The 27,846-nt window shown below is 47.5% G+C and overlaps 1 protein-coding gene across 12 annotated transcripts in view; it reads right to left on the bottom strand.

The window, feature by feature from the left end:
• GPATCH8 (G-patch domain containing 8) overlaps positions 1–24,750 on the bottom strand; it is a 55,859-nt gene extending 31,109 nt beyond the window's left edge. For 2 of the 12 annotated variants that reach the window (XM_058857670.1, XM_058857671.1), the window contains exons 1-5: positions 24,269–24,323; positions 8,950–9,024; positions 3,235–3,252; positions 1,118–1,190; positions 390–476 (exon numbers count right to left, since the gene is read on the bottom strand). Coding sequence is in view for 2 of the 12 variants with exons in the window: in XM_058857663.1 (XP_058713646.1) it covers positions 1,118–1,190; positions 8,950–9,024; positions 24,269–24,313 (193 nt within the window). In the remaining 10 variants the exon portion in view is untranslated. Of the gene's footprint in view, positions 1–389; positions 477–1,117; positions 1,191–3,234; positions 3,253–5,386; positions 5,495–7,935; positions 7,971–8,949; positions 9,031–24,268 lie in introns of those variants that run through there. The other 10 variants (XM_058857669.1, XM_058857665.1, XM_058857666.1 and 7 more) reach the window with 9 other exon arrangements.
• Positions 24,751–27,846: the final 3,096 nt, after the last annotated feature.

Here is a 27,846-nt window from a genome sequence, read left to right as displayed (position 1 = left end):
CACCCCATCACATCTGAGCTTGCAGCACCCCAGGCCCTTGGGCTGTGCCTTGGAATCCACATAGGGCTGAGAAAAGGCTTTTCCTACTTTCAAGACTGTGTTCCCACACAGAACAATACAGGACACCCAAAAGAGAGATCACATAGAGTTCCACACATCCCACGTGCCAAAGGAAAGGCCCAGAGGTGACAGCTACAACCCCGCCCGAGGTCTGGCCCAGCAGGGACATGAGAGGACTGGAGAGTGCCATGCATCAACTAGAGAACTCAAATGAAACCATGTTAGAAAAAGCCAGAAGCATTAACCAGCAAGGCAGTCCTGCCTGAGAGGTTAGAGAGCCTTAGTCCAAGGAATTAATAAGCATTCCCAGAGTTTGGAGAACTCATTACCTCTGCACAGTCCTCCATAGCACAGACACCCCCATCTCTAACGGTCTCACTCATGGAAGATGGATTACAAGATCCCAGGTCTTCAGACTATTGGCATGGGAACATGAGTAAGTTATTGAGGGGCTCAGGACACACCTGAGCTTCAAATGCTTCCACAGTTTCTACAGAAATGAGGTTTAGTGTCACAGGAAGAATTTAGGCTCAAGCCAGCAAGGTCTGGTGTGTGCTGGTTCAACCAGCACTTTGGTGTCCCAGTGAGATTTGCTAATCCCTGAAAAACTGCTGAGAACAGGAATAAGTTCAACCTGTGACAGTCATGTGGAGAAACCAGGAGTGAGCCTCTCCCATCCACAGAACCTCTGCCACCATTTTCCATCTTCAGTGGGCCCTTTCCTGGCCTTCTATTGGCTTCTGACCCCAGTGAGCACTGACAAATCATAGGAACTACCTGAAATCTTTAATTCTTTTAATACCAAAACATCAGCACAATGGAAAGTGAATCCTCCTCCCTCCACACTGACTCTCACATCCACCACACACACAGGTCTAACCTGTACCAACAAGTGAGGCAGTAACTTTCACTTGCAAACATACAGAACTCAGCAGTACATTCGTTTGGATATATTAATAATGGAAAGAAAATCTAATCTAGGAACAAAAAGCAGAAATAATTTTGTTAAAGGCTGAGGCTGCAGTTGAAGGTTTCAGACACAAGGGACTGGACTTACCCTGCAGTGATTTTCCCAATCCCTGGCCCAGCTTCCACCCATGTTTCTGGAGTAAGCGATGTCCAATATTATCCTGACAGACAGAACAGAGAAAACAAACCAAAAATATTCCAATAATATATTCTTCCCTTCCCGCTGACATTTAAACATGTGATGAGCAAGAGATTTTTCTACATATATATGCATGCAAAAAAATGCTACTGAAAAGGCAATATATGCCCAATAAAGGGAAAGACAAATGTCAAAAATTGCTGGCTAGAATTTTTCCAGGGGGATGGGTATTGGGGACGGTCACTTTCTGATGGTGTGCTGGGCAACTTTTGTGCATCACGTTTAAAAGAAATAAAATAATAATAAAAATAAAAAGCAATGTGGGAGAAAATAAAGTGTACCAATAAAAATTGACAGTAAAAAGCATAAAATCAAGCTATTTATACAATCATATCCATCACCTAGACAGCACCACTTAAGATTTTTTTTTGTAAAGAAAATCTACAATGTGTTTAGTCATTTTGTTTGTGTGTCAGGCTTTTATAATACTGAGTAAGTTGTAAGTGCAAGACTGCCCCACCACTAGAAACCAAAACACAATCAGAGCAAAATCCAGGCTAGACTTGATTGGGTTTTTTTTATATATGTATATATATATAAACTAGCATGCAGCCAATATTAAACTGAAAAAACAGTGAGGTTAGTAAAACAAAAAAAAAAAAAAATCAATTAAATAAAATGAGCTCAAGCACAGACTGGGTGATGCATTTCACATGTAAACTAACAAAAATACTAAGATGTTAGAATGAAACAGGCCTAGCAATAAGTTAACAGCAAGGAACCATTAGTGCATGTAGGGGAAACAATAAGCATAATGTCTCATCTTCCTAAAAAAAGAGCTATTTTGGAATAGCTAGAAAAGTACTGACGCAGCAATTAAGTGTCAGCTTTTGGCAATGGGGCTGAGCAGGGCTCAGTGTGGAAATTGTTGTGTTTTATGCAAGGTTCCTGCCCCCAGACAAAGAGCAGAACACTCACAGCACCCTCGAACCATCTCAATCTGCCAGCTCACCCTCAGTGACCACTTCACCCAGTTACAAGCAGTGACCAGCTCCTCAGAGAACGACTCTTGGCTGGGACCATGTTCACCTTCTAATCACAAAAAAACAAAATCAAAATCAGATATGAACTTGCTGATTATTAATTATCATCAGGCAAACCACAACCCAAGCAAGGTATCACAGAAATATCCTGAATTATAACAGGATGTGACTCCAGAACAGAGTGGTACATGGAATCCTAAAAAATAGTTATATCTATATAGTGCAGGTTTATCTAATTAAGTAACAGTCATCAAAAGAAATCACAGTAGGTTTTGTCACTTCACAGTGAAGAAAATGACCACAGGGTTTGCACAACTTTGGTGAATCAGCTTGAAAGGCACAACCTTCCCAAAGATATTGGCTGCATGGATACATTTCTCCTCAAAAAGATGTTATCAAGTATAAATGTTGGATTTTTTTTCTGATATCCTAGTAAAGTCAGACATTTTGTATTCCTGTATTTCCCAAAGGGTAATGTAAATTTTTCCCACACTACTGGCTCTGCCCCAGGACATAATTAGGGTTACGTGGGGAAAAAAAAATTAACAGGAGACATAAGGAAACTTCTAGGATAAAAGGTTAAATGAAAAAAAAAAAAAAAAAAGCTAAAAATAAACAAGGATGGATCCCCACCACAAGCACCATGGAGAAGGCTGGCTGTTGGGAAGACAGGAAAACTTACCTGCAGGCACACCTGGGCAGGCCAACCCCAACAGGCACAGAGTGCCCTGTCCTGGCAGAGAGGGGCTGCAGCTTGGGATATGTTTGGGGTAAGGCACTGATTGCCCGACCCTGCCAAAGGATCACTGAATCTAAAAGCCGGTGCTGACAAAAATGGCTGCGTCTTCCAAAAAGAAGAGAAAAAAAAATCCAAAGGACAAGGAGTACTTTGCAGTCTTGGCCAAGTGGAGATGAGACATTGTGCTGACTGTGTGTGTTATGAATGCACTAAAATAAAGACAGATGAAGCAGAACGCTATTCCAAAAGCAGTGCAAGTGGAGTGAAAGCATTTCCATACGAACCTGGCTTTAAAAACTGGGCTGTCAAAAGAACAGTTAAATGTAACACAAAGTAAGAAACTGTCCAATCACTAATGGTAGTTTTTTTCTTTTGCTTTGTTTTCAATTCACTGCTTGCAAGTAATGTATTTATTAAAGAAGAGTGAAAGCATAAAATAAATTCAACAAGTCAAGACCAGCTGGGAGATTCAAGAGCGGTGTGTTGTGACTGACAGTGAAGGGGGAAACAAATGTTAAAGGGAAAAAGAAAAATTTAGAAAGGTTATACACATTAGCACCACTTTTACAGACCCACTCAAGAGGATGGTCCCAAGTTGTTTGACATAAATTGGAATTATGCCTGAACATTGCCCTGTCTCAGTTCCCAGGAAGGAGAGATCTCCCCCCTACAAACTTTTCCATTTGTTTGTTTATGCAGTGGAACTACTCCCTAATTTTAGATCCTACTCAATTGAAATGGAGCATCTTCTGTTGCACTCAATAAGGGGAACAACTTTAATAATTTAAAATTAACATTTGAATTAGGAGCTGGCCATCACTTTGCTCCTTTCTGGCCACAGTCAGCTCCTCCCTCCTTTTCCAAAGGTTAACCCAGACCTCTGACAGAGGCAGACTGACAGAACTGCTCTTCAGTACAAATGCTGCCCTAAAAATTAAATTATGGAAGGCCAGGCTTGCTTGATCCCAGGTGAGAGCCTGTCTGCAGAGCCCAGGGAGCAGCCAGGGATACTGGGGACCCAAATGGGACATGGGACAACAAATGTTGCAAAAGCTGACTGCTTTTTTTGAAATGCATTTTTAATTGAAAGTTCTGTAAAAGTACAGCTACTTTCATATAGAAGAGATGGGGCTTTTCACAGCAAGCTTCCTGTGCATGTCAAGAGCTGTCATTCCTTTTTAACACACTACAGCAGTTTTCCTACAGAAGAGCTGCAGTGATCCACAGAAACATCACAGCCCTAGGAGGACACCCCTCATTTCTGGGCTGGCATGAGTCTCCTCACTTTCTTCCTTTGCTGTTTGGGAACTCCTTGTGTTACAGCCACAATAAAATTACTGAAGCAGCCAAAATAAATCTCCCAAGAGGTGTCTGGGTGAGCAAGGGGGCTCTCCTGGACCATGTGGGCACAGGCTGTGGGATGCTCCATGCAGGGAGAAAGGCTCAGCAGCTCTGGGTGGAACAACACCAGCTATGGAGCTGAGCAGCACTGATGGAGAGCTCTGCTCTTGTGACAAAGCAGAATGTTTCCAAAGGTGTAGGAAATGCAAGGCCTTGGGTCCACCAGACCTTCCCAGAGCTGGGTAAGCTGCTTTGGAAAAACCTCATCCAAAGTGACCGGGCTCCACCAGCTCTAACTGGCCTCCCCAATTCCCCATTCTGTGCCCTGACAAGATGCCCTTGCTTGCTTTCCATGGGGATCAGTGATTCCTGAGCAGGATATCCCCAGCACAAATTTTGGATAAAGGTCCTGGCCAATAGAAAAGAAAATTGCTTACAATTAAAAGATGGGTAGAAGAAGCCCAAGGTTTTGATGATGCTTGTGGGATGTAACCCACACCAGCAGTTTTGCCTAGCACAGGTTTTTCATGAGATCCCCATGATCCCATCGCTCATCCCGGTGTGGGCAGGAACCATTCCTCTCTTGAGTGGATTGTAAGCTGTGCTGACTGTGTATGGAGGAATCTATAAGCAAGGATCGGATGCTACTGGGTGAACCCATGCAAACAAGAGGTTGAAAAGATTCCCAAAACAAAACCTAGAGCTCACTACAGATGACACAATGAAGACCAGAGAGAAAAGCCAAATAGTAATGCTACACCATTCAGCTTCCAGAAGCACATTATTTATAGCGCTGTCCACATATGGCTGCTGCTAAATGTCAAATCAGCAGCCTCATCAAATGACACTTTGGAACTAGTGGAGTCCACAGATCTGTACAGATTTCCAGTGCCACAACCCCGGCTCCAGCTTGGCCAGGCTGCGACAGCCCCTGGTGTCAAAGCACCACTGACTGCAGCCTGACACGGGGGCTCAAGGCGCTCCTTGTGGCACCGAGCAGCATTAGAGAGAGGGGGAAAGGACATTTGTTAGTTAGGACAAGGACAAACTAACAAGCTCCAGGATAAGTGGGTGATTCCCAGTCTGGCCTCCAACCTGCAGCGGTGACGGCGTGGGTCGACCCCTGACACTGCCTGCACAGGGACAGGGCTGCTCCTTGGGGGCTCTAAGGGTCTACTGCTGTCTCCTACTCCATCTGCACTGCTGGGATGAGGAAAACCAGGAATTCACAGCAAAGAGACTCCATAAACAAGTAGAGATAAGGAATTAACGTGAAGAAAATCTGGATTCTATTAAAGCTGCAATAATTTGTGACTTCCCATTCAAGTACCTGAACTCAGTGCACTCAAAATGCCCCAAAACAAATGCATGCAGCTTCTTGAATTTAGAAAAAAGGGTGAAGTGCTCTGATTTTTCAAGGACACCAGTGATTGCACTGACATGAACAGCCAGTGTAAGTGCAGCATCTTCCAAAGCACAACAAGAAAAAAATGTTACTTGTGGGGGGAAAACAAGATCAGTATTTGTAGCTCTGAAGAGTCCATTGATATGAAATAGTTTCTTCAATTTAGTAATGGAAAACAGCTGGCACTTGTTCAGGCCACGTCCATCCCTAACTCCTGGCAGCTCTGTTTTCCATAAATGTACTCTGGTTAGAGTTGCATGTTTCAGTCCAGACATCTTTGGCCTAAACAAGCTGTACACAGCAGGATTTCCACAGGAACTTCACCACCAGTAGGCTAATTGAGGACACGTTTCAACATTGTAATGATCTGTAGACTCCCAAACCTATTTTTCCAGCCACCTTTGAGTTGCATGCTGTAGCAGTACAGTCAGCACCTCTCAACAGATAATGCTGCAGAGATGGATGTCACGTCAGTGGGGACTGTCACAGGGACATGGCACAGGAAACCCTCCCCCCATCTCCAAACACCTGCAGGCTTTGGAGCACCTTCCTGTCACTAAGATGTGGGAAGCTGCAAGGAGCACATTCATGGGAATATTCTTAATTCACTCCTCATTCCAAAGGATGACATTTTAACTGGGAAGCACTTTGATCTGCACGGTTATAAACACAGAATGTTCATCACTCAAACTGCTTCCATACCATGAAGTACAGGCTCACTCATGACTCTGAGCAGATTCCTTGGAAAAGGACAGTTGGATTGCTAACAGAGAACTGGTTAAGGATTAAAACCTGATTTGTTAATATTGAAAATACTTAGATATGTGGTAGTTCTAAAACACAGATTTGCCTCTCCTCCTTCCCTCTCAATTTTGGTTCTGGGTGAGCAAACAGCACAAAATAAAAGGGGGAAAAAAAAGCCAAAAAAGCAGAATGAACACTCCTTTCCTGGTGAAATACCTTGCAGGAGAGGTGTCCCACTGAATTCTGCCAAGGAAATTGTCCCTTTTGGTGATGTGTGTAATTTGCCAATTCAAAGAGCACACTGATCATTAACAGAGTGGAGGCAAAATCACCTCCACAGGTGTCAGGAAACACAACAAGGTAATTCCTGCTTTCCAGATGGGGAATTTAAGAATCAACAATGTATTTTTACAAAGGCCACGTGAAACCTCAGAAGTGACCAACTAGTTTCTGACTCTACACTTGCTCAGGAAGCCAAAACCCCACCCTGTGCAGCAGCCACATCTTGGAAATTCTTGGATGGACACTGGCACAGCTGCCCTGGGAAGTGCTGGAGTCACCATCCCTGGCAAGGTTCACAGGCCATGGGGATGTGGCATTTGGGGACACAGGTTAGGGGTGGCCTTGGCAGTACTGTGGTATTGGCTGGACTCAATGAGCTCAGAGGGCTTTTCCAACCTTAGTGATTCTGTGATTCTCTTATTTCATACAAAAGAAGAGTGGAACAAACTTGATTTTAAAGAACAAGTTGAGGTTTTAACTCTTTGTCCTCCCAAAATAAGCCAGTCTCTCTGTCCTCTTCATCCAACTGTTTTCAATTATGTTGAACTGTACCTACCAAGGAGTTGTAAAGATTAAAAATATCCTGACATTTGGATGGTGAGAAACATACATGAATAAAATATTAAAGCCATAATTTAATTTATTTTTTCTGCTGCAGTTCAGCATTAATCAAACTTCAGAAAGCATTACTCCTGTGGATGATGAGAGCTGCACAGTGAGCCTATGTGAGCCCAGGGTACCTGCTCATGCTTTACACACTTCCATAGGCATTGTTCCCTCTGGAACACCAGAGATGTAATCTCTGACCTCTTCGATTCCTCTCTTTGGGAAAGCACTTTTGGAAATCAGGTAACCAGTCTAGTCTGTAAGCAGCATTTGAATTATTTTGAAATGCTAATTTCCAGTGTGGCCCAGAGTAGGCTACCAACACATATTTCCCATTATCTTTCCATCCAGCTTGGCATTTTAATTCAAATCCCCATGTCCCAAGGTAAGACTGAAGTATTCAGGAGAACAGTGAATACCAATTCCCATCTCTGCAGCATTATCTCATGCGTCATCAATTACTGCCATGCCTAAATCTAGCATCATGCCAGCACATTAAGACAGTAGGTACTATATGCAGTGTTCACTGGACCAGAAGAACAGAAATAAGAAGGGGAAAGGAAACCCTAGAGAAGAAATTAAAAAAGGCAGACCGTGCAATACAAACCAGATCATGGCTGCTTAGCTAATATGGGCCAACTGCTGCGGAAGAAAAACGTCGAACACCCCAAGTTGTATAAATTTTTGGTAAACATCTAACACACACACAAACACACACAACACCAACCTACACACCAACAAAAATATATAGTGGGCTTTGGCTAACACTGGTTTTTCTAGGGGCTGACTAAGGTGGAGAAACTTTAACAGAACTTCAATTAATTGGTAAAAGAAACACTCGACAAGTAGTTTCTTAACAAAAATCTAGACTTAATCAGAACACCACTAAATGTCCCTTGATTATTCACTGTAAGTTTTCTTGTTTCTGAAGGAAACTGCAAATGAAACTTAGCTAAATGCCAAATGTGGGTCCAGTTTAGGCTGAACAAGCTGTTGTGCCTAAAACCAGCAGAAGGTGCTTTGCAAAGAGAAAAATTAAAAAGCTCCAAAAAGCTTGAAAAACTAAAACTAAAAAAAACCAACTACTTTTTCCCATTCTTATTGCAGGAGTCTTCACATCTAACTCAAGGTAAAGCAACTTTAGAGAAAGGCTCAGGGCAGTTTCAGCTCCGTGGGGAAGGACTGCTGGACTAACACTGATCCCTCTCTCCATACTGCCAGGTGTCATTCTAACACTTTAAACACACTGGTACTTTTCCAAAAATATAAACTAAAAAGGATCAAAATGTATTTTACTATACTATTCAATCAAGTTCACACTTAAATTAAACTGATTCTTCAAAGAAAAGCATAAAAACTTAAAATAAATATCTATGAATGAATGTATTATTTTAAATAATTCCTGAAATATCATGTTGAACTCAAATTTCAGGTTTTAGTTTTAGGACTACTTCAAGATTAAATCCCAGGCCCAAATAAGGTCAGCATGCAGTTTACCACCAATTACCCCTCACTGCCAACAAGGCACCCACTGCTATCAGATTTGTCTGCATTCACATCAAGGACCATCCGAGCACGGCCTAAATCCGGGGGGAACGATGCTGATCAGGGGGGGCCTTACCGATTCGATGGGCTTGTCTAGAGATGCCTGCTCTATCTCCAGGTGCCCCTCTTCATACTGATCAAAGTGATTGCCCTGCAACAGAAAACCAGGGTCAGTTCCACAGCACAGCACACAATTGTAACAGTTTAGTGTCCAGACAGGTTTGCTTACAGTGTTATATTTCATATAATTTTGCTAACAAATGAACTTGTTAAATACAGGCACAATTCAGTGTATCAACTATAAGGACAAAAAAACCCTAAAAACTAAGTCAATATGACGACGATCATGAACTATTAAAGTTGGCAAAGCACCAAACATTTACAATGACAATACTTCGTGATTTTTTTTTTCTTAGAAAGTCTTTGAAAACACTGAGCATAAGTATTAGTGCCAGCATGGAAAACATACGCGACAAGAAGCAGCAGGAAGAGATGTTCCCACCACTACAAGACTTTCCCTGCACCAGGAATTTGCTTGAGGGATACATCTGATTTCATACACCTTAAGCCAACAAAACCCCACAGTGGTAAGGGAAACCTGTCCCTGTGCCAACAATGTTGGTCCATGGTGTGGAACAGTCCTTCCCACAAATCAGAACAGTGATCTGTCCGTGGAAGCGATCCCCCAACAGACCACACCGCCTTTAGTCCTGAGCTGAAGCAGTCCCCCTGCCAGCTGACCACCAGCCCCCTTGGAAAAGTTGCATCTTCCCACATTTTTGGGTGGATACTGAGCATGCAGGTTCCTGAGCTAGGAAGGAAATGGCAATCTGTGGTCTCCAGAACAAGTGTTGGTGCTGGTACACACCAATGAAGGGCCATTTCAGGAAAAACAAACACCTCCACTGCAGCTCTGCCATAATTTGAGGTTTCCAAAACCATAAATTCCTGAGATTTCAAACATGGTGAACAATATTTGGCTGTTCAGTAAGTCCATGATGCAACACATCCACTGTCACCAACACAGACCTGGAAAGGAAACACTTGGACTTTCCAGCTGCACACTCAGAAGCAAAAGAAGTGAGATTCCTGCAGCTGGGATGAGACCAAAAGCCACTGAAGGGGGTGGTTTCAGTGGGCTTTCCTACGTTCCCAGGCCCTGCTCAGTGTCACAGGAACTCCAGGAGATGCCAAGCCTTGGCTGTCACCCCCCACTCCCCCCTCAGGCCCGGCAGTGCCACTGGAACCTCAGGTTTCTCTGCGCACACCAAACCGCTGGCAGGCTCTATTTGCATCCCAGCTCCACAATCCCTTGGAGCAGGAACATGCAGCACTGCTGCCAAGAGAAACATGTTGTCAACCTCCTCCTTCCACCAATACCAACTTTTCCTTCTGCAAGAACTAACAGAAGCCAGCACACGAAAGAGCAAACTGCAGTTGTAACAGACTGACAGTTGGAATATTACAAGCCAGGCACCAGCCTCCAAAAATCCTCTGGAAGGAGTGTTCCTATTCAGCAATGCAAATCTACAAGGGAACATCTTGACTAAAACCTGGTGCCAAGAGAAGGTGCTTTGATGCTGGAGCCCCAACTTCCAGCCCATCTATCATCTGCAGGTCCTGGTGGTAAATTCACCTTGGCCATGCTCTGCTCCCAGGCATTGTCTTTCCCATGGCCTCTCCAGAGCAAATTTGGGGTTTAATCTGCAGGCAGAAATCCACTCCCACTCTTTGTGGTTTTGTTTTTTTTTTTTGGACAGCCTTCAAGGAGCAAGCTGAAGGCAAACTTACTATGCACAAGCAGTCGTTGAGCTGCTTTGGAAAGCTAACAACACTCAGACTTTGTGAGTGAGGAGTACAGCAGCCCACACCAAAACACACCAAAAACCTGCCTCGGTGGTTGGGGAACAGCCTAACCTCCCAAAAAATTGTGCACAAGAGAACCAGAGCAGTCAGGAGTGTACATGCTGCCAACACTGGCACAAACACATTGCTAAACTTCACCTATTAAAACATTAAACCCAGATAATGTTCAGTTAACCAACAGTTGAAACCCTCTCAGCATGAACCCAGACACGTCCCTGCGCCTCCTTTCACCCGCTGCCTGCAGGTAGCTCAGCACACACCACTAAATTACCTGGAAAAGCTAAATACTCCTGCCAGCTCCTCTGGTGGGCTGCCTGCCAAGGCAGGGAAAGCTGTTTTTACCGAGGCAAGGGTCAATCCCAGTTCGAGGGCAGCATGCCTTGCTGCTCTGAGGCTTCACAAGTCACTTTTTCAGTGCTTAAAACAACGTCTCCTCCCTGAAACTATGCAAAAGGCTGAGCATTCCCTGTGCCACGGCCAGAGAATGAGAGAGCAAACAAAGCCTTTATGTCTAAGTGATCCCACCGCTACCTACTCCATGTATTTTGGGGGTTATTTTATATATTCATAGTCTTTGGGGTTTATTATGTACTTGATCTCTACTTGTTCCTGGTCCAAACAGCTGCAACACTAAAACTGGAGCTTCCCAGAGAGGCAGGTGCGGTGTGTCAGCTGGAAGTCCTGGGCATAAAGAGGCCATGGAGCACAGGGAACAGGCCCCATGGGAATGCTGCCAGCCTGCTCCTGGGTCAGGAGGGTGTTCCAAGCTTGGAAATTCAAGGTTTCAAAACAACAAACTTTCCAAACAGAGCTGAAATCAATATTCATCACAGAGACTGCTCTTTATTTATCAATATTCAGAATAAACGATAAAGGGAAAATTCCTTTCCACCATAAAGAAGCTCATCCTGGAAAAAGGCAAGCAGACAATCCAATGGTTATTGTGAGGTTGGATTTATTTGGGTTCAGGCCAGTGACGTTTAATCAGGTAAGAAAAAAATGGTTCTATGGCTATGGCCATGACAATGCTGCTTGCCTTCACTGTGATCCCAGCCTTTTACAGCTGGAGGCAGCATAGTCTGTCCCTTTGCTTCTTCATCTCTGGAACTGGCTAAGAACAAGCTGGGGGGAATTCCATATGTTTCCCTCTTTTCCAATCCTACAACCTGGTGCATCGAATGGATAAAATATTTCTGTTTTGTTGTACCTTAAGACAAGGGATCAGAAGAACACAAAATATTTTAACACATAAATCCAACAATTCATTAAACCCTAAATGCTGGATCTGTTGAGAACACATTTCTGGCAAACACGAATCCTGATCACTGACCATGTTTCAGTATGATTTTTGAGCTGTGTCTTCTGCAGACTTGAGGGATTCTTCCCACTTCAGAGGGAACCTTCATGTGAAAAGAAGAATTCAATCCCTTGGATTCAACCCCATGGATACTAGGAAATGAAGTAACAGCTGCATTAAACCCAGCACTACTCAAAACCTATTCCCAAACCTTCTTCCTGTATGACTGTTAAAGAGATGCAGTAAATTCCTAGCCCTAGGAGCTAATGGCAAAGCTTCCACCTGCTCCTGTGGACAAGGATTTTAGGGCTCACTGCAGCACCCTCCTCCCCCTCATCCTCTGCCCCTCCATTTTGCAGCTGCTTTTATCAGGGTCTCTCACTTCTGCTTTGTGAAACAAGATGTGTAGCACTGTCCCTTTCTCACAGACACTTCTCCATCCACTCTGGAACAGCAAAACAAGTAAGATGAGAGGCTTCCACTTAAGCAGCATTTATTGCTCTCACACTGGCGCTTCCCTACAACCACACTGAAATTCAATATATTTTCCTACTTCATGAGAAGCAGGGACAAGTCTCCAGCATGCAAACACTTCTCATTATACACCACACACACCACTTGGCTTCCTTGTGCATTCATCTCCAGGAGCAAACATGTTTGTGCTCTGTAATTTTTCTGTAATATCATCTGAACTTTGGCTCTCCACCCACTTTGGTTACTCACAGTCACATGGTCTCTGCTCTCTCCTCCACTCTCCCATTGTTTGATCTTTGCTCGAAGCTCTTGGCCAAACTTTCTTAGAGCCCTCACACACTGAATATGGCATTTGAAAAATCAACCAAAAAAAGCTGCCTCCATGCAGGATTTCAACTCTTGTTCTCTCTTTTTTGGACTGTAAATACTTCGGAGCCCTGTGCCACTTTGTCCCAGATCATACCCAGTGGAGTTACTGCATTTCCTGGGACAATTCAAATCAATAGCTCAGGGGAAAAGCATTGCTGCTTCTTTCTTATGTACAAGGTCCCAAACATGGTGGCAGTGTAACCAAACCCAGTCAGCATCATAAAAAAAAAAATTAAGAATTTAATTACACTTTCATCCCAAAATCCTTAGTGGCAAGAACTGTTGCAAATAAATCACTCAATGCAAGTGAAATGAATTGTTGATTAAAGCCCATTTATCACAGTTTAGCACCACAGAATTCACTCTCTCCTCTACATGAAGCACCTCTTCAGGAAGGTGGGTTACCCACAAAGCCCATGGGACACACAGAAATCACTCACAGGGGGAACTCTTTAAAAGCACATTCACAATGACAAGCAGAATACACTCTCCTTCCCTCTCACACCCCAAAGGGTGTATCCAAAACCAGAGCTGGGTTATGAGCACTGCCTGCATTTCTAAGTCACCTAAAGCACCACCAACACAATGACAAAATAAGGATGAGTCACTTCAACTCCTTTAGGCCCATTAGACCTCCTTGGATATTAATTACTGGACTGCTCTGTGCAATCTGCCTGAGCATGGAGCATATTAACATGTCAGCATGCGGAACACATTCCATATAGTGCCCTTTCCTGACTGGAATGAGTGGTTTCTTTGATGAACAGCCCTAAGTTATCCATGTGTAACTCACAAAGAAAATGTGGCAGCCTCCAGCCCAGCAGCTGGGCTAGAGCTGGGGACATGGAGCTCACAGGGAGCCAGGAGAGGGACACAAAGGAACAGGACAATGGAGCTGGGAGCGCAGGGGATCCTTTCAGGACACCTCCACTCAGCTGTCCTTGGGCTCCTGCTCCAGCAGAGCCCCATCACACCAGCCTGGTGCTATTAACAGAGAGGATAAAGTGAGTTATAAGCCCAACACAAGTCAGTTAGCAAGAGCCTAGGATTGGGAAACGCTGTCTGCTCCAACCACAGGGACAACGCCTTCAACGCTGTGAATGGAGCAAAATAGGAAAAGATTCTGGCATAAAACCCTGCGGCTCTGCCTGGGAGCATTAAAGCAGGGCCGGCTGGGGAGGTAATGGGCAGAATGCAGCTGCTGAGACGGTACAGCAGAAACAATCTATCTACATCCCTTCAGGATTTCAGGACTGGCTCAGGAAGGCACTCAGAAATTCTGCTTCGTGAGACCACGCCAATAACAATCGAAAGAAAGCAATTTTGCAGAAAAGCCTTACTATACTCACTGTTATTATTTCTTAAATGCACTGGAAAAGAGCACAGCATGATCATGACTGCTTAACTGCACTTGAAAAGAGTGCAGTGTGCTCCTCAGATATTCAAAAATCAGTTTTGCCCTAGAAGGGTACCAGAAAAAGACTCAGAAAAATCACATTTATATTGCATTTACCTTAGAAAATGGAATTTTAAAACATTAAAGCAAATCAGCACCACCTTCTTCATGTTCTACTTATCCATCAATTCAACCAATAAATCTTAAATTCCAAAAAATATTACGTCAAGCCACAAAATTCACAGTATCACTTGAAAGCATTTAACCAAGCCCACTCCCAAAAGCCCTGCAGGTATTAGGCTGAGAACAGCAGCTGAGACACAGGAATATCCAAAAAGAGAAATGAGTCTCATCCAAAAAAAGGCCATTTTCTAGTGTGGATAAAGCCAGGGCAGGCCACATGAGCTGCAGATCCCGGAATGTTTTGGTCCCGAGGCTGGGAAGCACAGCTGACATTTCCTGCAGCCCTCCCGGGACGGGTCAGCACAGATGCAAGGTCTGAGCACAGGGAACTGGAGCAGCATCTGAGCACAAGGGAGCAAATGCCATCTTGCCAAATCCTCCCTCCCTGCACACACACAGCACCCCCACAGAGCAGAGAAAAAACCCCTCTCATTCCAGAAATTAATATCCTGTTAAAATTGAAATTTTCTTTTTTAAAAGAGATGGAGCAGTTACAAAATCTTTAGACAGATAAGGCACCCTCACATCCATCCACTTTTCCCAAACCTGGCTCCCAGCACTATTGCAAACATCCCACATCCAGGACACCTGGGTGAATGCTGCCTGTCCAGCACCAGCACAGTGGCCAAGAGGCTCAGGAATTGCTCTGCTAAGCCCTGATAGAGCACCAGCCTCTTGCCCAACCCAAAGACCAGGAATTTTGGTAAACCACCATTGACACTCATCTGACTTTGTATTTAGTTCTCTTTTGACAAACCTTTCCAGCTCAGGCAGCTGTTTCCAGACGTGCTGGTTTCACTTCTCTGCACATGGCCTGAGAGTGAGACACCCACCACCTGCAGCTGCAGCTGCACATGTGGGATAGGCAGGATAAAAACTCATTCCAGGCATGGATGAAATACAAGAGGAAACAAGTGCCAAGGTCTGCCAGTGCTCTGATTTATTTTTGGGCCTCTATCACCAACATCACCACTGACCTCACAGTGAATTTCAGCCAAGACCAGTGGGGGAAGGAAGGTGTTAAACCCAAATGCAGCTCCCCATGACTGATCATTGTGTTTATTACACACAATCAAAATGTGACGGGTTTCTAATACCTCTGCAAGATCCACACCTCCCTACGCACGCTGACTGCAGATCACAGCAGTAATTCATGCTGCCCTTTGCAGCTCGGCAGGGCCTGATGACTCTATACCATGGAAGGGCTCCAAAACGTAATTGATGCAGACAACCATGTTGATGTTTAGAAATCCATCCAAAGAACTCAAAAACAACTCCAGGAAAGCATAGCTTACAGTGTTTTTTATAAATATTCATTATGCACCCAGAAAAAAAGTATATTTTTAAGACCAACATGCACCTAGGAGATTGCTCCATCCAATCCTGGAAACTTTCTTGGATAATTTTAAAGGCCAGATGGGTTTTCAAAGCTATAAAAAGCAATACAAAAGCAACTTTGTATTGGCACCTGAAAAGCCTTTGTTAATGCTTCCCAAAACAAAATCATCCTTTTTCCTGTTGTTCCCTGTAGTGTCTGTAAAGACACAAAAAATAAATCACAGATTCTTTCCTAGCAACACAGAGGTGAAGCCTTCCCAAACAACACGTTCTCACTGCCCTCCACACATTAGGAATTGCTTTCCCAGACCTTCCCCTGCAATGCAAGTGGGAAGTAGGGACATGGCACATCTGCACACCCCCAGAAACAGCTGAATATTTACAGTCAACATCTTGTGAAAGCTGCAGCAAAACCTCATTTTCAGCAGACACACACATCAATTATTCTGAGAGTACTTAACAGGAAAATCCTCTCAAGTCAATACAACAAAAGCAATCACTTGAGACTCAGAGATGAATTTAAATTGCCAAGGTTTGAAAGAAGCACCTTGGAATTGCACATTAAGAAGTTGATGGCACCTTTTGTTTACCAAACTAAAAATTAATTTTGACAAAACTCTTCCTGCTAAGTCCAAAAACACTGAAAACCCACTCAGCAGAACACATTTAAGACCAGTCACAGGTCAAGAGGTTTAAACCAGGAAAACGTGCATATAAATACCCACTTAGAGCTGTCCAAATAAAAACATGTTCTACAGTTCAGAGATAAACAGCTTGTACCACACAAGGAGTGGGAGCCAGAGGCAGTTCTCTGCTTTGCATACTTTGGCACCAAACGAGAACAATTTCATGTCTTTCAGATTCCTTCTGCCGCACCAACACCAGCTGTGGATCTGTTCCAGCACACGAGGGATGCTCTGCAGTCCTTCAGCAAGCTGTGCCCAAAAGCCAGCACTAGCTGCACTCACCCAATTTTCTCTTTGCCATTTTTAATGTGCCTTCATGCAGAAGCTGCTGCAGCTTCCAGCACCCACATCTTCATGGCTAACCAGGACCTTCAAACAACCAAAGAATCATGGAAGGGGATGAGTGGGGAAGGATCTTCAAGATGATCTTGTTCCATCCACTGCAGGGGATGGAGAGGACACCTTCCACTATCCCAGACTGCTCCACCTGACCTTGGACACTTCCAGGGATGGGGCAGCCTCAGTTTCTCTGGGCAACCTTTGTCAGGGCCTCACCATCCTCAGAGGGAGGAATTCCTTCCCAGTATTTCATTTAACCCTGCTCTTTGTCAATGGGAAGCCATTTCTCCTTGTCCTGTCCCTCTCCAGCTCTCCTAGACCCCTTTAGGCCCTGGAAGGGGCTCTGAGGTCTCCCTGGAGCCTCCTCTTTTCCAGATGAACACCCCCAGCTCTCCAGCCTGAGAGCAGAGGGGCTCCAGCTCTCAGAGGATCTCTGTAGCCTCCTCTGGACTCACTCCAGCAGCTCCACATCCTTCCTGTTCTGGGACCCCAGGGCTGGAGGCCGCTCTGCAGGTGGGGTCTCACCTGAGCAGGGCAGAATTCCCCCCTCACCTGCTGCCCACAGCTGGTTCCTGGGCTGCCAGCACACACAGCTGAGTCGCTGAATTTCTCATCAAACAATATCCCCTGTCCTTCTCAGAGCTCCTTCCAATCTGTTCTCACCCAGCCTGGATTTGTGCTTGGAACTGACCTGACCCAGGCGCAGGACCGTGCACTTGCCCCTGCTGAACTTCATGAGGTTCACACCAACCAACCTCTCCAGCCTGTCCAGGGCCCTCTGGATGCCACCCCTTCCATGTGTGACCACAGCAGACAGTACAGGGTGGGACAGGTGGGTGCCCCTGGTGCAACAGGGTGTTAATCATGTAATATTTAGGGTGTAATCTATTTACCACTATAAACTTCCAAGCTTCCGTAATATTATCTGCCTTTTCTTTCTTACTACAGTGTATGACTTGATAAAGAATTGTTTCTAAACCAAAATCTCACAGAAAATCTCCCTCAGGAGCACGTTAACAGGATTCAAACTCCATTCAATACTGTTATCAATGACCAGAGGAAACAGAGCACCTGCCAGCTCAGTCTGCAGATCAGGCAGCCCAACAAAGAGGGAGCAACAGTGAGGACGTGTTTGTACAGAGCAACCTGACCCGTGTAAAAGTGGCTTCACCTCCGTAACACCACGTCTGCTTTCACAGAGCCCTGTACAAACACAGCCACAGCACAGGGCTGCACCCAGCAGGCTGAGAAATCCCAGTTAAAACCTCCTCACGCAACACGGTAGCAGAAAGGATAAAAATACAGTCCAAGAGTGTGCAACAAAGGAACAGCAATATGAAAAAAACAGTAAATAGATGTTTATCTCAGTATGTTATACCAGGTAAGAGTCTGCTCTAGACTCCTCTGAGCAAGTTTTCTAATCACAAGTGTGGTCAATTTAGGATGCAGAAAGCTGTAACAACACAAAAGGAGAACAGTAACAGAATTTAGAGTCATTAAGGCTCTCAGAAGAAGCTAAAATTGAGCAGAAATGCTGTATATGCCTTCACGTAAGAGGACACAGAGTAATAATGAGTGCTTTGGTATAGGACATAAAGCTCAGCTGAAAGCTGAAAATAAAGAAAATCTAGAAGAAAAATTAAGGAAAATGTACCTTTCAATGGCCAAACTACCAGAACAATCTACAAAGGAAAATGTTCCCCATCACCAGTTGTCTTCAAGAGAGAGATAATGCCAAACACAAACTCCTGGACTCAGAACTGGGTCAAGCAATGGGATAGGAAACCCAAGTGATATGTGGATACTTAAAGTCAGCACCCTAATATTAACTTGGGGCTTTAAAACTGTGAATGGCCAAAATCTCAAATGAACTGCCCATACAGCTACCTGAAGGGAGAAAGTAGCAAGAATTACTTTAAAATCATGTGGTAGGAGAAAAGCTTCTGTCAAGTGAGGAAGTGCTGCCCTAGAACTGCAGCAATGTTTTTTATTAGATGAACTCCTGAAGCTCCCCGTTCCAACACAGCAGGTAGCAGGAGCCTGGTTAGAGGGGTGGGTTTTGTCTTAGAGGGGGAGACTCAGAAGAAACTGAGGTAGCTCAGCCATGGCTTGTGGGATTGGAGGATAAAGTTTTTCCTTTCCCATTCACTCGGCCATGGCAATGGAGATCATTACTGTAGGAGAGAAGTGACAACACAGACTCGGGGAAGGCACAACTAAGACAGGAAAGGTCTATAGAAAATTATTTCACATGAGTCCCAGAAATCCACACTGAAGTTCAGACCCTACTGTGATGTTCTAAAACTGGAACCAATACTACTTGATCTACTTTACAACACATTTTCCCCATGACTTTTCCCCCCGTCCTCACTCACACAGGGAGGTTAAAAAAAAAAGTCAGTCACAGTTCTGCTGTTCCTACTTTGCTCAACTGAGAGGTCAGAACGCCCTACCAAGGAGGTAAGAGCTGTATCATTCCTGTTCTGGGCCCACACCAGAAATATAACCTGAATCAAATTATAAATTAAGGTCCCTAAACAATTTTAATAGATCTTCTAAAAACTCAGATTAATTCTTCAGTTAGAAAACGCTCAATGGAAAAGGCACAGGCTGCCTCCTGACTGCTTGCAGCTACTCCCGCCAAAGGCAAACTCACACCCCAGGATCTTGGATCTGTTGAAAGCTCAGCATAGCAGATTTTGCAGAGATTCCAATCCTTGTTCCCCCACATTAAGCTTTTCTTTTCCCAATTAGTAAAGGCAGTCAGAGAAAATGAACCTCTTTATCTCTGTGCAGCACAGAGCACAGGCATCAGCTCCCAGTGCCACACTGCCCCGAGCAGCTGGGCCTGCTGAAGGACATGAAAATCAAATGCACTTCCCTTAGGCAGCACCTGGGAAGTGAAGTGAAGCTGCAGCCATGACCACACTCATTAGGGATGGATTCTAAACCTCCTCACTCCTGGCCCAGCTGTCCACTAAAACACTGCCTAAGCTGCTTGGGAACAGAACTTATCCCTGACATTCTGCCAATTAAAAAGCATAAAATCCCCCTGCCAGCAGCGCTCAGCTCAACCTGCTGGAAGTGGGCAGGGCCAGAAGCACAGTGATGTGCTGGCTTAGCTCTTCAAATCCTTTGTGGAGGGAAAGAAAAAAAGCACCTATCTTCTTGGAATTAGCAGGAATACCCGAGCTGAGATTCAGACCGGTCACACTTCCACCCAGCAGGGAAAACCAGGCATGGTTCTTCCTGCTGGGTGGAAGTGTTATTCCTCTGCACAGACTACACAACACCAAAAAACAAGAGACAGAACAGCCTGTGTTCCGTCTGGCTAATGATGCCAGTAAGTGCAATGTACGTAGGAAGAGGAAATTATTGTACACATAGACACATATGGCTGGTAATATTTCTGCTTCAACAATGAAAAGGAGAAAAATGCAGCAAGAAAACATTTTCTGAACATCTGGGAGTAAGCAGGAGCTCCAATGGATTTCAGCAAGAGAGACAGCCACAATATTTATTCTTTGAGCTTGCATACCTGATCTGAATAAAATCATTGTAAATGCAAAAATAGCACTATAAATACATATTTACTTATTGCAGCAGTCTCATATGCTCATACAGCTTTCATTAATGCTCCTACAATATTCTGTTAGCATCATCTACAGCTATTGTTCAGAATTCCTCAAAGTTGTGGTGGTTCCCATTTGTGTCTGTCAGGGAAGCCCATTAGTCCAAGGGACAGTGGCACAGACAAGTGACAGAGCCTGTGACAGACAAGCTCCCCAGTTCTTCACCCCAAGAACTAAGCTTGCCAGAAACCCAAAAATAACCTCTTGGATGGAAAATGAAAAAAGATTAGGATTTATTTGGGAAGCCATTGCAGAGCCTAGAAGAGAGGCAAGAGAAGGAAGGTCCGGGATACCCCTTCTCTTCCACTAAATCCATTTCCCTGTCTAAGGCTCCCAAATGAAGCCCTGTGCTAGCCTGGTAAGGGAAAGATCCCCATGACAGGCAGAGCACAGCTCAAGGCCTTTCTATGGAACTGCCCTCAGGTTCAGAACTTGCAAAATACACTCAAAACCAGGGGCTTTACAAGTTTCTCTATGGTTTCAGAGCTTAAAGCAAAAAGAGAAGATCTAACCTCTAGTATGGCTTCTAAAGCTACAGAGCACAGCAACAGCACAACAATCCTGTGAGGAAAAACCCAAGTGCTGCTCAATCAGCTCACTGCAGTGGCATCCTCCAGTGCCATTCCAGCTCCTTTGACAATTTCAACTTCCAAATCACCCTCAGTTTCAAGGCTCCTTCCACCGAAACACAGAGAGGAGTCACAACAATTTCAGTGTATACAATCTTTTTCCTCTCCCTCTACACCATAACCTTCCTCCTTAGGGATATTTTACTTTCTCATCCTTACACAAGCCATTCTTTTCCACATGGCTCCCTGGGAGGAGCATCACTCCCTCTGCAGCTCTCTTCATGTCCACCACACCACTGTGGCTGCAGCTATGAGAAGATCCCTCACTCCCTCTTATCTCTCCAGTTCTCAGTTGACCCCTCTGCCCAAAAACCCTTCTTCCCTCCACACCTTTCCATGCACTTCAGACCATGGATACCTTCTCTTTCTCAGATGATTTCAGGTATTTCCTTCCTGATTTTCCTGCAGTGCTGTATGTTTCCATTCCTGCCTCCCCTGATAGCACTGATCTTTCCTCAGTCAGCCACAGGGGAGGGAAGAACAGCTCCCAGAAGCTCTCACCTTTAATCCACTTTTCTCCAGCATATCAGAAGCTCAGAAACCCGAGGATCACCTCTGCTAACCCTGCACTGCCAGCTCTCCCCTGCCTACAGTGCTCAGCTTGCACTCTTGCCAAACTGATCCTCCCAACCCAGACTCTTTCCAGCTTCTCTCCAGAAAGGCAGCTGATAACAATAATGAGAACTCTGAAATGCTTTTTTTTTCATCCAGCGACTTTTCCATTAGCCACATCACTAATCCCAAGATATCTGCCTTTCTTTCAAACAGCTAAAAGGTTCCTTTGGCCTATACTCTTTACTCCTAACCTTTTGTTTCTCTCCCTCTTTCCAAACTGCTGCACATCCTTTCTCTTCGAGACCACAAGTAGATCACCCCAGAACAAAATGTGAGAGCTCTCCACAGACTCCCTCCCCACATTGCATCCATCCCTGATCAAGCTGTGTAATTTTAGAGCCTGTCTTCCTCTGGCCATGCTCCCTGGGACTCACCAGCCTGAGAGGGACATGGGATCACATCTAGTGTCAAGGACAGAAATTTCACCTGCCAAAGAACTACAACTGTGTGAAAAGGGCATTCCTAACACCCCCAGAAACACTGCTGGTTTTGCTATATTTGCAGACCCGAATTTTCTAGAGGCACGTGTATTTTTACCTATGGCCACAGCAGCCCTGCAAATACCCAGCACAGCAAGCATTTCCTGTATTCCACACCCATGTTACAGCTCAAGCAATCTCTGTCTCAGTACAGAGAAGAAAATTCAAGTCTTCTCCGAAAGTTACTTCAAACCTTATTTTTCCCTCTTCTTCATCAAAAAGCCTTCCTCCATCAATATACTTTGGAAAAACTATCAGCTGTCAGGGTAGGTGCACAGGCCCTTAAGCTCCCAAAATTCAGTGTGACCTTGCCCCAGTCCCCCTCGGATCATCTCTTCCACAGCTCATTGTTTTCACCTTCAGTCCTCCACATCTCCAAACTGCTCTTCCCAGGGGAGCAATTCCACTTTTCCCTCACAGGAAGCTTTAACACAAAATAAAATGTCTCTCCTCTCCCTGGCATATTTTCAGGCAGGCAAGAACAAAGCAGTGACCCTTGCATAAAATCAAACCTTATCTTTTTATTTTTCACTCTAGTCTATGGGAAGGACAAGGAAAACCTGGCATTTAGCACAGATAAATCCGAATTCAGAACAGTGCCCTTTTTGAAAGTCAAGGGGACGCAGGGCTGTGACTTGAGTTATTGTCCCCAGGCACACTCAGCAGCTTCCAAGATCTCAGGATCAGGTAATGGAGCCGAGTTTCCTCCCTGACATCACCACACATTCCCCCTGCGTGCCTAGAGCCATGACACAGTAACAGGTTTTGCCACTACAATTATTTTTCTTGCCATGGTGTTTCCCCACAAAGGGACAGGAATGAGGACACCCAAAGGCAAATGTGGACGATTGCAGAGCTCACTCATTCCCTACGCACAGCCACAGTACCTAACTTGGTTCAGGCTCCCTAGCTCTCCCTTACCAAAGGATTGTGAGAAATGTGTTTTCAAGCCCAAGATGTGGCTTGCTCCACCTCCTGAAACACAAACGTCAAAGCCAAATCAGACTATTTCAGTGTTAACTATGGCTCATTTCTTCACTGAAGGAAATGAAGGATGCAAACGAGCCCATGTGTGGGGCTTTGGCAGGAGCCAAACCTCCATCCTCAGAGAAAGTGATGCCAACATTGCACACAATGTTGGTATTTATTTTCTTGTGTGTTTCTAACACAGCTGAGTAACTGTTGTTGAAGTGTGCACCCCTTATAATATCCAGAAGCAACACTGGATAGTCACTCCTGGATGTCCTGGCTGATTCCAAGACTGCACCTTAATGCCAGATTAAGCAGAATTACGCAAGCTCCACATTAGAAAAAACCTCCCAGGTCTTTGGGTGAAAAGCCCAAGTGAGGATGAACAGCACCATTCCAACGGCAAACTCCCAAAACAAGGACCCACAGAACAGCTCATCCACAGCTCTCCTCCAGCAGCGTTATCCTCGCTCCTTTTGTTTTCCTTTCTAACCCCGAGACTCTCTCGGGCTGAAGTCAGAGAACAACATGCCATTGTTCAAGCTTAATGAGTCAACGTTAATTTTCCCATTGTTTATTTAAACCCCCTTTCAAACAGCATCAGTGGCGTTCATTACGTTGAAATACTGATGTTTTGGCGGGGGGGCCGGGTGTGAGAAGGAAGAGGCGTTTTTCACAGAGAAGGGGTCGCTGGCGGATATTCGGACGGCGAGGTGCGGGTCTCGGGGGAAATGATCCGAGCCCTCACCGGGGGGTGGGCGATCCCCTCATCGGGGGGCTGCTTCCCTCAGCGGGGAGGGGCCCAAGCCCTCACGGGGGGTGGTCGGTCCCATCGCTGGTGGAGGATTGATGCCCTCACAGTCCTCCCCCGCCGGACGCTCCGCGGGGTCGGCCCCACGCCGCCGCCGTCATAACACTCCGCCCGCTGCCCCCGTGCCCAGGCCGCTCTCCTCGGCCGCGGGCCATCTTGACAGGCGGCCCCGACCCCCCGCGTTCCCCTCTGTGCCGCTCCCCGCCGCGGCGCAGCGCCGGGCCCGCACACAAAGCCCCAGAGTGGAGGGGGGAAAGCGGTGGAGGCCGGCCTGAGAGGCCACGGCTGCGCGGGGCGGCGCGAGGGAAGTACCTGGAAGTCCCTGTCCTCGTTGAAGCGGGAGAACCTGTCCGCCATTTCGCGCCGGCCCAACACGGCCGAGCCCGGCCCCGCTCCGGCCGCCGCCGCCGCCTCCGCCCTCAGCGCCGCCCGCCTGCACCGCCCCCGCCGCACCGCGCATGCGCCGCCCACCGGTCACGTGCGAAGCAACACGGGTCACGTGACCGGCAAATGGGGAGGGGGGATGTCCCCCACGGCGGCGCCACCGCGCGGAGCGGAGTGGCTGCTGCAGCGGGACCCGGCGGAGCGGCGGCGGCGGCAGAACCGGCCCAGAGACAGCGGCACACCGGAGGTCGCCACACCAAGGGGGTGGAACCGGCTCCCACGGCCGGCCGCGCCCTCAGGGCTCCGCCGCGACAGGTCACGTCCCACCGAGCCTCGCTGCACGTCTGACCGCAGATGTCAGCGCGCATGCGCGCCCCGACAGCCAATGAGAACGCGAGCAGCGCACGCGCGTGCCTAGCAGCCAATTACGGCGCGAGCTGAAGCGCAGCGCGGGGCAGCCTTGCCCGCCCCCTGCTGTGCGCATGTGTAAAGGCCTCACACAGAGAGGGCTCGGCCCGGAGAACGGAGAACGCGAGCTCCGCTTCAGCCTTCCCGCCCTCCCAGCCCCAGCCAATGAGAGCTGCCCCAGTCGCTTGAGTGACGGTCGTGTGAACCAATGGGAGCGCGGGCTCAGCACCGCCCCCGGTGAACGCCGCGGGTCGTGCCGCCTGCTGGGCTGCGCATGCGCAGAGCCAGGTCGGCGGGGCCCGCGCTGGGCGTGGCTGAGGGCAGCCCGGAGCCCCTCGGCGCTGGGAGCGGCCCCGGGATCGGGGTGAGCCCTCACGGGGATCGCAGTAATCGGACCCAGCCCTGAGGTGGTGCCCAGCACAAATCCAGAGCTCTGATCTGTGCTCTGATCTGTGCTCAGAGCCAGCCCCGCGGTGCATCCCAGGGTCCGAAGGAGCCGTGTTCAATCCCTGGCTCCTGCCCCAGCCCCTCGGCCGGGCTGCCGGGGCCTCTCCTCGCCCCTGAGAAGTGTTTGTCCGCTTGTGCAACTACAGCCGCAGCCTTCTCTGCAGTGGCACAGCAGCAGTGCCGTGGGCAATACCGGGGGGCTGGGGGTGGCTGCTAGGTTAGGGTCTGGAGTCTGGGTCTGGTTTTGGGATCGGGGTCGGGTCTAGGATTTAGATCTGGGTCTGGATTTGGGGGCCTTGGCTGGGTATGGTGTCTGGGGATGGGGTCTAGATCTGAGTCTGGATTTGTAAGCTAGGGTTGTGTTTAGAGTCTGGGTCTAGGTTTGAGGTCTGGATGTAGGATTTGAGTCTGGGTCTGCAGAGGTCTCTGCTTCTCCACCCCCCAGCACAGCTGTCACCAGCTGTCCCTGAGCACAGTGCCGTGTGTCGCCGGCCCTCCGCCTGCCCTGACAGCAGGAAAAACGGATCCCATCTGTCTCCATTCATTCATTGCTTTCCCTCTCTCCGCAGCAGCCTCTCTGCCCAGGCCCTGCTGCCCTCTGCTGCCTGTCAGGGCCAGGTGAGGGAGAGGAGTTCAGGATCGGAGCTGTCTGCAATGTGTTCTCTGAGCCTCCATGTGCCACCAGACCTGTCCCTGAGGGGACACCTGTGCCCTGTGCAGCGAGGTACCGAGTCCTGAAGCTCTGGTTGTGCTTTGTGCTCCACGGGGTAGCTCTAGACTCAATTTCTTCCTACGGTGAGCCAGGCTGGCCTGTGCTGCCAGAACTCCTGTGTGGAACATGTGCCTCTCACTTGTGAGGCGGGAATGCTGTGCTCAGCCCACTGCACCACCACAGCAGCCCTGTGGGAAGTCTCCCGGAATTTCCCCCTGGAAATTAAAACCTCCCAGGAAAGGGAGGTTGTGGATGCCCCAACCCTGGCAGTGTTCAAAGCCAGGTTGGGTAAGGCCTTGAGTGGGAGTGACCCCTGCCCATGGAAGAGGAGGTGCGATAAGATGGTCTTTAAGGTCCATCCCTACCCCTTAACATCTTATGATTCTAATCTTGGCTCACTCCTAGGACCAGCCAGCCCTATGTACTGAGAAGGCCTTGGTGGCTGTGAGCTGGGACTTCTGCATTGCAGGGTAGCTTTGTTTCTGCCCATTTCTTGATGGCAGAAACATACTCAAATTTTCTTCTCAGTGCCCTGAGAAAGTCCTGATGATGCTCTGCCTGTCTGCTTTACTCAAACACCCAAAAAAAACCCAGTGTCCCATGCCAGGTCTGTGGTTCTTGTCCTCCCAAAGCACCCAGGTGGATGCACGTGGGCAGGTCTGGCTCTGCCCAGGGAGCCTGGCTATACCAGGTAGAGCAGCCCTGTGGGTGACTCGGACAAATGTCTTGCTGCCCAGCCCACAACAGGGAGCTCCTGCCCCACCCAGGTGGTCACTGGGACCTCCGGCCACCCCCCGGACCCCCACCCGCCATAGGGTGCTGAGCCAGACCAGGCCCTGCAAGGAGATGGGGCTGTGTCAAGCCAGGTGGGATAAACCCTGGGGAGGGTGGCTGTGCCGGTGTTCTTTGCCCCATTGCCCCACCCTGCACAAAGCTGGTGCTTTACCATCATCCATGGGTGGGGGGCACCCAGCCCTGCCTGCCTGGCCATTGGGAACTTGGCAGTCCAGAGTGCTGAGCTCAGAGCAGGGGTGGTTCTGGGGCTGGGTGCCCACAGTGCTGCCCAAGGCCTCACCCCTGCCTGTGGTACTTGGAGCTATAGGGGTGAGCTGGGACAGTGCCTGGGCTTCTCTGCCTGAGGTGCTCCTGAGGCACAGTGTCCCCAGGCCAGGGGACCCCAGACCCCAGCATGGGCAGAGGCCCCTCACTGCAGGACCAGGAGCTGGTGCTGCATTCACCAGGGTCCCTCTTCTCTTGGGAGCCCTCTGGGCTGTGCTCACCACTCCTGCTGCCGCAGGAGTAGGAGGGAGGCCAGGAATTAATGCCTCCCTACTTGGCATCTCTCTGTGCCAAAGGGCCTCTGCTGCTGGGGACGTGTGCTCACCAGGACCTGTGGTGGTTGGGGGACATCTGCCCCACTCTGGTACCCTCTAGCCTGGAGGGACTGGCACAGGGACAGCTCTGTGTCCCACTGGGCACAGGGACAACTCGGTGTCCTTGTTGGGAACAGCTTCACGCCACTGTCAGACACAGCTCTCTGTGGAATGGCTGTGTGACACCATGTAGTGTGACACTTCTGGTTGCACTGAGCCCACCCCTCCCTACAGGGGGTTTGGTTGGTGCTGAGGAACAGATGGGCACTCAGGGGACCCTGAGAGTCACCATGGGCCAGTGGCATGGGCTCACTGATGTCCCCACACCCTGCCCTGACACAGGAGGTTATAAATAGCAGCTATCACCTCCTGTCACATGCCCGGTGCTGGCAGGTCCCCTGCCCCCGGCTGGGGGCACAGCTGTTCCTGGGAGAGGGAGGGATGTCCAGGGGGGCACCCCATCCCTCCTGCACTTCCACCACAGGGGCCACCCCACAGACCTGGAACACTGGGGAGCATCAGGGGTCTGGGGGGCGTCAGGAACTGGTGTTCCTGGGGGACATCAG

The sequence above is a fragment of the Poecile atricapillus genome, chromosome 27 (assembly GCF_030490865.1).
Source record: "Poecile atricapillus isolate bPoeAtr1 chromosome 27, bPoeAtr1.hap1, whole genome shotgun sequence".
NCBI classification, from domain to species: Eukaryota; Metazoa; Chordata; class Aves; order Passeriformes; family Paridae; genus Poecile; species Poecile atricapillus.
Note: the sequence above shows the minus strand (reverse complement) of the source record. Positions and strands in the feature narration are given on the sequence as shown.